This window comes from Monopterus albus, unplaced genomic scaffold, assembly GCF_001952655.1.
Source record: "Monopterus albus unplaced genomic scaffold, M_albus_1.0 scaffold93.1, whole genome shotgun sequence".
Lineage (NCBI taxonomy): Eukaryota > Metazoa > Chordata > Actinopteri > Synbranchiformes > Synbranchidae > Monopterus > Monopterus albus.
In genome coordinates, this window is record NW_018127973.1 from 1558097 (window position 1) to 1568621 (window position 10525).

The 10525-nt window shown below is 42.7% G+C and overlaps 1 protein-coding gene across 1 annotated transcript in view; it reads right to left on the minus strand.

Moving 5' to 3' along the window:
* Positions 1–10525, minus strand: part of LOC109964870 (F-actin-uncapping protein LRRC16A) — a 73617-nt gene that overhangs the window by 26090 nt on the left and 37002 nt on the right. Inside the window, exons 12-21 of the mRNA XM_020608441.1 lie at positions 9571–9657; positions 7999–8102; positions 7504–7581; positions 7026–7102; positions 5322–5426; positions 4835–4904; positions 3512–3523; positions 2957–3038; positions 2751–2850; positions 2276–2330 (exon numbers count right to left, since the gene is read on the minus strand). Coding sequence (XP_020464097.1) covers positions 2276–2330; positions 2751–2850; positions 2957–3038; positions 3512–3523; positions 4835–4904; positions 5322–5426; positions 7026–7102; positions 7504–7581; positions 7999–8102; positions 9571–9657 — 770 coding nt within the window. The remainder of the gene's footprint in view (positions 1–2275; positions 2331–2750; positions 2851–2956; positions 3039–3511; positions 3524–4834; positions 4905–5321; positions 5427–7025; positions 7103–7503; positions 7582–7998; positions 8103–9570; positions 9658–10525) is intronic.

Here is a 10525-nt window from a genome sequence, read left to right on the forward strand (position 1 = left end):
AGGGTGGGAGGTGTCATCAGCAATGCTGATGGCTTTGCGGGTGAGGTGGGTGTCTATAAGGGAAGGCAGAGGGGTGCTGATGATCTTGCTGGCTGTTTTCACTATGTGTTGCAGTGTCCTTCTGCAGGAGGCAGTATAGGCTCTGTACCACACAGTGATCCAGCCAATGATGACGCTCTCAATGGTGCCCTGGTAGAAAGAGCACATGATGGGGGGTGGGACACTGGCTTTCCTCAGTTTGCAGAGGAAGTAGAGGTGTGTTTGAGCTTTCTTGGCCATTGATGTGGTGTTGTTGGTCCAGGAAAGGTCCTCAGAGATGTGCACCCCCAGGAACTTGGTACTGCTCACTCTCTTCACTACAGCACCGTCGATGGTCAGTGGAGGATGCTTTAGAGGTTTTCTCCTGAAGTCCACAATGATCTCTTTAGTCTTCCCCACATTGAGGAAGAGGATGGCACACCTCACTCCTGTAGTTGGCCTCATCATTGTTGGTAACGAGGCCAACTATAGTCATGTCACCTGCAAACTTGACAATGTGGTTGGTGCTGTAGGTTGGCACACAGTCGTGAGCCTCTGTGCTCAGCGTGATGGTCTTGGAGATGTTGCTGCCAACCCACACATTTTGTGGCCTCCCTGTTAGAAAGTCCAGCACCCAGTTGCAGAGAGAGGTTTTGAGTCCTAAGTGTCCAAACTTTTGTATGATCTGCTGGGGAATGATTGTGTTGAATGCTGAACTGAAGTCTAGGAAGAGCATTTACACGTAAGAGTTCTGTGAATCTAGGTGGGTGAGGGCTGGATGGACAACAGCAGTAATGGCATCCTCTATGGACTTGTTTGACCTGTATGCAAACTGAAATGGGCTGTGAGAGGGCGGAAGAATGGACTTGATGTTCTGCATGACCAGGAGGACCGGTTGGCTCTTGCTGTTGCTAGGCCTGTGGTGTCACCAGCCCTAAAGGCTGCATCTCGAGCCCTTAGGAGCCTGTGAACCTCACCTGTCATCCATGGCTTCTGGTTGGCAGTGATATTTTTGCTGTAGGTGACATCATCAATGCACTTTGTGATGTATGCTGTGATGGCCTCAGTGTATTCCTCTATGTCTATTTGATTGTTATGTGTTTGAAAATGTCCCAGTCTGTGATGAGGAATCCATCTGGGTGCACTGACTGTTGTTCACTGACGGCCTGTTAAGAGTTCATTTAGTGCCGTGGTTCTCAAAGTGTGGGGTGCACCCCGCTAGTGGGGAATAAAGACATGACAGGTGGGGCGCAATGAACGGAGAAAATTAGAAATGGGTCATTAATACAAGTAAATCAAAATATCAGTTCGGGCCCGGGAGAAAAAAGTGGAACCATAGTGCAACAATAACGGTTTAATGTCAGCATGTTAGCTGCTACGCAACAATATAAGGAAATGTTCACAGAGGGGGCCAATAGTGTACGTAGTAAGTATAAAAACGTAAATGGATAAATACAGTATGTTACGTGGACCACAAAGAAAAGCAGGCGATTCAGCGCAAGCAGACAAAGAAACAACTGGCAGTAGCCTTATCAACCAAAAAGCCAGCTGAAAAGAAAATATGATGAAGCCTATCTTGCGCTTGGATTCACGGTGGGACTGGTGGGGGCAGAGGAGAGACCCATGTGTGTCTTGTGTCTTAAACCGCTGGCAGCAGACAACATGAGACCCAACAAATTAAGAAGACATTTAGAGACAACACACCCCAGTCAGTTGCTGAGCAGCTCATTTCTCCCTGTAACTGTAGACATGGTGTCGATTATGCTGGATGAGACAAGTTCTGCAAAATTGAAAACTATCCCTGTCAAACGATACAGTTGCACATATATTTTATCAGTTTTCAACTTAGTGTTATTTGATATTTCAATCAATGTGAAATTTTAAAATTGGCCAATTTCGTTATAATTTTTTGACAAGTGGGGCTTGAAAATTCGCCCACCCTTTTAAGTGGGGAATGACAAAAAATGTTTGAGAACCACTGATTTAGTGCCTCACTCCTATCGCTGGTGTTAGTGGTGGGAGGAATGTACACAGCTATCAACAGAATTACTGAGTGCTCTCTACATAAATAGAAAGGCTGGCACTTGATGATAATAAACTCCACCATCGGAGAGCAATGTTTATGAACAATAGCAGTGTCCTGACAACAAGCATCGCTGATTTGAATCTGAGGCATTTGCCCAAGGACCTCTCCTGTTACTTCTGTGCTACTGTCCCTGGCAAAAAGCCAGGCAGAAAATGAAATTTAAAAACTCACCGACTCCTCCTCCTGAATCATATGAACCAGGCTGTCCAACACGGGAGCAAGGTTTCTAAATCAGACCGGAAGAGAAACTGAAGTAAATATACATACACAATGGAAATGATAGAGAGAGAACAATATTTTGAAACCTCATGAAAAATCTGCCATTTATACAATTTCAAGACGACAGTTTCCATGTGTTCGGATTTTCTGCACAATTCCATCTTTCTGTAAGTACAACATTTTGTATGAACTGTATCTGGTCACTTTGACTACGCAATTCTGCTACGCATGAAGAGAACAGCGACAGTCCTCAGGGCCGCGTGGCTTTTGAAAGAACCTTACATGTATTTAATGTTAGTTTGTGCTAGTGGCCCAGTGTTTGATCGCCTACAACATACCAAGCTATGTCATGCTATGCCATAACCAAACCCAGGCTAGGCCCATGCTGCACACATCAGCTGTGCTCCCTCTCCTCTTGTATTCTTACTTGGACTTGATGCTGTTGAAGTTCTTCCCCAGAGACAGATGTTTGATGGACCGGTTTTTGGCTAACCAAACCAGCAGAGTAGAGAGATCTGAATCCAGGCCTTGGGGAAGAGGAATACAATTTTCAGTCTAAATGATAGTAAGACTGACTGACCACTACTGATTTAATAATATATGGCACAATATTCCTGGACATTGCCACCTCACCATTGTCAGAGATGTCTAAGCTGGAGATGTTGGGGATCTCGGCAATACAACTTTCAAGAATCTGAGACCCTCCGGACCGCAGCTGTAAAGAAAGCGGAGCAAACTTTAAGCACACAGTCAGCCATATCACAGAATGTCAGATGCCTCTCTCACTGGAAGTAACTACTCTAAAACCAATTCCTCAGCCGCTTGCTGCACCTCTGCTGGAACATGATAATGCACCTGTAAAGACAGTCAAGCAGGCACTTTCAGACTAAAAGATGCACATGGCTGTTTAGACAAAACACACAACTATAAATAGGACAGGGTTAAAGAATGAAGACGACAGTGGTTTTAAATTAAATTAACTTATAATGGTAACAAAAAATGATAATACAGATCACTCAGAACAACTGCAGCTACTCTAGATGTTGCTTCTAGTCTTAATCTTTTAATTTCATGTGATATGTTGAATGAAAACCCAAGAATGAAATGATCTGAATATAAAGTATCTCACAAATAAAAATGAGGATGAATGAGATGTTAATCACTTGGAGTGAGCACATTGGTACTTACACAATGGCCAAGCTTACAGAGGCATTAGGGGGAGAGAACGGCATGTCAGAGCCAAGCCAACAATTACCCACAACAAAACACACAGATGCTTAATGATCAGACTTTTACTCCAACACACACTCAGTGCAGACACACACATTTGCACAAACACACTCAACAGGGAGTGATAATCAGTCATTCTGCACGCTGTCAACTGACTCAAGTTTTAGGATGCCGCTGCCAAACGGTTCATTAAGGCTTCAAAAAAAGGACAGAACGCATCATTTCCCACCGCAGCTTCGTCTTGGGAAGATGTCTATGGGAAACTGGAATTGGATTTCCTGTGTAATTTCTATTCATTTGTTATTTTTAGCCATCCCACTGAATCTGCAGCAAGCTGTCTTTATGTGCCCGAGCAGGGGAGGAGTTGAAGGCGAGGAGCTGGTGTGTGTGTGTGTGTGTGGGCGAGAGTTGTGATGAAACAATTAGAGAGGGAAGCCGAACCCTGCACCCTCACTTTATCTCTCCCTCTTCTCCCCCGCCTGCTGTCTGCCAAGCGTTCCATTAAACAGCCTCTCAACAGTGTCACTGGGCCTGTAAAAAGGGTTTGGAGTGGATCCTAAAATGATGATTGTACTGGATGAGCATTATCTTCAAACTATTAAAAACCATGCTCACCAAACTTTAACACTTAAATGCTACTAATACTGGAAACAGGAAGAATATAGGAATACAATCAAGGTATACAAAGCCAGTATCCCCATAACATCTGCTGGCAGTCGTCTTCTGATTACCTAAGATTGTTTTCACTATATTTCTCAGCACTGTACTTTAATGAGAAAACATGAATCCTACTGGATACAATAAATAACTTTCCCTGCATTATCATCATCACTGTACTGCACACTTAACTGAACTATAGCTGGTAGACCTAGATCTCTACAGCCACTTGGTTCTTCCCATTGGTGATATGCAATATTTAAGAAACACTTTGTCTTGTGTCAGGGCCTTTAACAATACAGTTATCACATTAAGATTTGATCTCACGCAACAAGCTTATTAGTAAATAGCCACATGATTTAGCATACATTTTCAACATGTGACAAAATGCCCACATTTATCATAACCTTAAAATGCACCGATAGGCTGTCAAGAATCACTACAATGCACAATTGATTGGTATGATGAATGGTCATTAGTGAAGCTGTCAGGATATAAAAATGTAACAATCATTTCAAAATAAAATAATTAAACAGTAGCTCACCAGCCAGGAAATGCCTAAAAATAGATATCTTATAATAAAATAACTGAATAGGGGAAAATGATGTGCAGTGCATCTCTCACCTCACAGCAGCTGAGGTCTAGAGACACGTCCTTCAGACTGGGGTTACTGGCCAGGCCAAGCAGGAGTGCTCTGAAACACCATTACACGTAGGTAAAAATTAGAACAGTAAACAAACAATTTAATAATTTAAGAAGTACTGAGACTGAAAGCTTTTTATCATGCAACAAAATGTTAGTCAACTGTGCATTGTTTGTGAATCCAGGGGTAATATTTCACTGTTAATACCCAAACTTCAAATAAAAAAAAAACATTAAACTCCAGTGTCCCAGTTGATGAACCTGCATAGGCCATTCTCTAATACAGCTCCTCTGTGATACTGTATAAACTGATGAGACAAGTTTATTTTTACCTGTCTAAAGTCTAAAACTGTGCAGCTTAGGCAAAGAAGAAACTAAGGAACAAGGACAAAATGTACAATCACAGAGAATGTAGGACAGAAGGAGCTGTTCCTCCGACACGTTCAATGTGAATGAATCGCTCTCTCACTTCAGGGCCTCTGGTGGCAGCTTTGTTCCTGACACGCTGATAGAGCTGAGAGACATGGCACTGCTGAAGAAATGCTTGAATGACGGAGTCACCTCTTTGCCTTTCCTACAGAAACAGAAAGAGGGAAGTAAACAAAACACTGCCCTACAGATACACCAATGACTGAAAATTATGTCAGCAACTTCTAAGACAATTTTAAAGCTTTTTGATCCATTACAATCTGAAAAAACTTAGCCGGTGCTTCATCAGTTCTGACTGACTGGTGTCAGCCTCTTGGATGAGAGGTGAAACGTCTGCGACCTAGAAATCTAGTCCAGTTGATTTTACTATGACCTGGATGACTGAGAATCTGCACAGACATGATACATTACAATAAAACATAATGATGTAGCTGTTGCTTTTAGTACTTCTGCCATGTTCTAATAGCCTGTGACCCATTTTAGCTTTTATCTAGCGTTTAAGAAATTATTTTACTGCCACAGAACGAAGGCTACAGGGTGGATTATCCAAAAGCCAGAACCACTTAACATCCCAGATACAATAACATCCTCTCCCACCTCAGCACTCACTCGCTCATCTCCTCCACTCTGCACTGGTCTCCATTTGCTTTATTTCCTTCAGTTTCTACTACACTCACATCCTTGTCTCCTCTCCCCTCTCCTCGGCTCCTACATCCCCTCCCATCCTCCACTCCCCTCTTCCCTTCAGACACACTGGAAGGAGAGATAATAATGGAACGAAAATTCCATACATTGCCCATCTGTTACACACAAGATCTGCATCTCTCACACACACACACACACACACACACACACAGCCACTCGAATTTAAACACACTTGAACAGTACACATCCACAAACTCACCCAAAGTTAACACACTCATACATACCCGCATCTTATCTTGTTTACTCATTGTCTTATGGGAGAACGGTGAACATGCACGCTGAGAGCCACTGTACCGAAGTCAAATTCCTCATGTGTTCAACACACCTGGCCAGAAAAGCTGATTCTGATTCTGTGTTTTATCTGACCTGTAATGGCACGGGGTCACCAGCAGGTGTCACACCCACATACAGACAGACTTTTAAGGGAACTACTGTAACAAGTCACATCAGGTCAAATATACATGTTAGGATGAAAGAAAACTTTATGAAACATCAGACAGACAGGACTACGTTACTGCATGTGGGGAAGGAGAACACAGTGAAGTCTCACCTAATAAAATACTGCTCACAGGAGACACCAGACCCATTTCATAATAAACCGGGCTCGCGATGCTACTCGTTTTACAAACAGATACAGATAAGAGTTGTCAATAACTATGGATGTTGTTTCTTCTTCTACATCTGCATTCTGATCTATTGCTTCAAAGCATTAAACTGAGATTCATGCTTAGTTTCAGCTTTTTAAAAAGATGCATAATATTTGTGTTATGATAGGAAACACCAACATGTTTCAATGTGACTGCCTTCATATAAGGACAATTTTAAGGTGGTTGATATATAAATCAGGTGCATAAAAAGACATCTGACTCTAGTTAAATTATTGAGTTTTACAGGTAGAGAAGTCCTGTGTGATTAAATAGGAGTAAACTGAAATATACATAGAAATTTTGCCGTTTAGCAATAAGCAGTTTGTTCAATTGGGCATTTTACTTTGATTCTCCTTACTTCCAAAATCATTTCTGAAATCACGGGGTCTTACCTGTGAGGGAAGACACTCTTTGATACACTGAGAACAGAGAGGTGCTGGACCGAGCCTCGCAGCAGAGCAGAGCAAACCTGAGTACACACACACACAATCTGTCAGCATAATGTCTGAACTGTGTGTAGTGTCTCAACTGCTGGTTCATTTACTGGTTTCTATTACATTATGAAAGCCTAAAAACATGATTGACTTTTGTGTACTTTACACTTATTCTTTGCACCTTCCAACCCTGTTGTGTGCTCGGTGTATTTATTGTGTATGTGAGACAGAATATGATTTAGGAGTTAGTCAATATCCTTAGTAACAGGCTGACAGCTGGCTACGTCTCAGACTAATCAATAAACTGTATTTGATTCTTAGACATGCACCAATACATCACATACAGTATTCAAACCACTACACAAGTGGTAGACAGCAACACAGATTGAGTGGATTACATTCCTACAACACAGAATCCGTGTACCTCCTGACTCACCTGGTCCAATGAGCAGTCAGTGTTGGAGAGGTCAAGGGTTGCCAGACTGTTGGGTTGACTGAGGAAGTGGTAGAAATGCTAGAGCCATAAAATGAAAGAGGGCATACAGGAGAGGAGAGGATGAGACGTAGATAGTGAAGAGGAATATGACGTCTGCAAAATATGTTAGTAGACTGATTTGCTGTTGACCACTGTGAGAAACACTTTCTAATGTAATCCTCTGAAACAATGTGGTTTTGACTCCTCCAGGCCGTTAAATCTGGATTCTGAGTACCCCCACAGTAGAGTTACTCCAACGTGCCTACATCTGTGCTCTGAGCTGATGTAAAACATTCCATTGTCAGTGCTCTCCTAACAAGTGGCAAACTGATTTATAATGGTCTAAAAAGGCCTCCACACAACTGCAGCACCAAACTGTTTGAATCAATGCTACTGACACAGTACTAGTTCTGATATAGATTAGAAACTGTGTGTGTTCGTGTGTAGACTGAACACCTGCATGTCGTCTCCTCGGAGGATATTCCCTGAGAGGTCCAGATGGACAAGGCTGCTGGGGATGGAAGGGTTGGCACTCAGTGACTGGCAAAGGCTGTTCACCCCTAAGACACACACACACGTGCACGCGCGTGCACAGATACACGGTCAGCATTATCACAACCGTCAGATCTCCACTTGATATTTTTCAAAGTATATTGAAGGAAACAGCAGAGGAAATGAGTAGTAGGTGAAAACAGGAAAGAACAGAGTCAGAATGTAGAGTGAATGCATGGCCCTCCCAGGGTTTTGTAAATGTAATGCTACTGTACATCACTGTCATGCACTATTGACTGAGGCATTCTCCTTACTTTACATGATGCAAGAAAATCACCATGACTTAACATGACTTTGTAGTTAGTAATTATCTAACATCAAGCTCTAAATAATCTCAAAGTGTTGCATTGCTTCAAGTGGTTATGTTTTTCAGAGATGTGTACTATATGCGCATGCATGTCTTTGAATGGATTTCAACAGCACAGTGTCCATGATACTGAAGTATTAAGCCTAGAACCACTGCACAGTATGTGTGCACTGCACACATACTTTCATAAAATCCTGACTGAGCCACGTCTGCCACCTGGCTGACACATTTAAACACATACTTTCATAAAATCCTGACTGACCACTAAATCATGTGGCAGTCAGTGACTGATCTGACAAAGTGGACACATGAGAAAAGATGAAGAATTAAGCAGATTCAACTGATCTGTTAAATTTCAAGCCACGTCAACAAAATCTGTGTTAAAAAATTGAAAAACATGTCCCTCGTTTTTGCTCCGAGTGCCAGGGGCTTTGAGGGTTTGGCTTATGGATCGGGCCTTTAGCTAGATGAGCAGCATGGCTCAGTTTAAGCTGTCCAGCTCTCTCACTAACCCTGCACTTGGAATATGATAACACTTTATTGATTGCCTGAGAGCAGAACATGTTTACAGTGGGTCCCTACAGACTGCGTCTGTTAACGGAGCATTTGCTTTGGATGAAAACCAAGAAGAAATTTTACCTCCAAGTGATTGGTGTTTACAGCCACAAAATCATTTAATATAGAAATCATGATGGGAATAACTACAAATCCTCAGGAGGTTTTTTACAGAAACATCTGTGCACAATCAGCCCTTTTATTAAAGGTCATTACTACTAAAAGATTTTTCCATTCATGCCAAGAAATTACAGATCTGGTGATTAAAGGAAAAGTGGTGAGAACAGCATTTATCAAATGAAACGTGCACATACAACACATCTTTCTCTCTTATTCTTAGCTTTAACAGTGTAATTCTTAATTGCAATTAGCATCATAGCAGTGGGTGCGATCAGATTAGTGAAAGGTATGAATTACATCAGGTCACTGAAGAATATGTAAATTCAAACAGAAATAGGAAAACCAGCAAGGAAAGCAATATTTAAATGTTTTTAAATGTATTTTAAATCAGCCCAACCAACTGAATTTCATACATGTAATAGCTGATGTTTCTATTTATCATCCACCCATTTTAGCAACTATACGTACAAATGACAGGGAAACGCAGCACATACCTTTGGGTGACAGTGAGGTTTTGGAGAAGTTTAAATGCTTAAGTCCCATATGAAGTCTGGCAAACTGAGCAGCCAGAGAGGAGATTCCTGCAGCAAGAGAGAGGAAACAAAGTCGTCTTCAGTTCATCTCTGTGGGGTGGCGGCAGCTTTTCCATTCACAGCCCGTATGATGGTACTTTTCACCTCTAAATACAAAACCACTTTTCATCCATCCATCTGTTATCTATACCGCTTATTCCGGCTAGAGCCAATCCCAGCTGACTTTGGGTGAGAGGTGGGGTACACCCTGGACAGGTCGTCAGTCTATCACAGGGCTGACATGGAGACAAATGAATACACCCACAACCACTACGGGCAACTGAGAGGTGCCAGTCAACCTAGGCTGCATGTTTTTGGACTGTGGGAAGAAGCCGGAGTACCTGAAAAGAACCCATGCAGCACAGGGAGAACATGCAAACTCTGCACAGAAAGGGCCTGGGGTCAAATCCGGAACCTTCTTGCTGTGATGTGACAGCGCTAACCACTGCTCTGATGGGCCGCCAAGCCAGTTTTCAACTTGAATCAAAGTCTTACTGGTGTAGCATCTCTGCTGAATTTTTCAACAGTGTCATCATCCAGCTTCTTCCTTTTTGTTACATTAAAATCCATCTTAATTTAAGAGTCAGGGCGGCACAGTGGTTAGCGCCGTTGCCTCACAGCGCGAAGGTTCCAGGTTTGGGCCCCACCTGGGACCTTTCTGTGTGGAGTTTGCATGTGCTTGCGTGGGTTCTCTCCGGGTACTCCGGCTTCCTCCCACAGTCCAAAGACATGCAGCTTAGGTTGATTGGTGTCTCTAAATTGCCCATAGGAGTGCATGTGCGTGTGGGTGTGTGGTTGTTTGTCTATGTGTTAGCCCTGCGATGGATTGGCGACCTGTCCAGGGTGTACCCCGCCTTCGCCCGATTGCCGGCTGGGA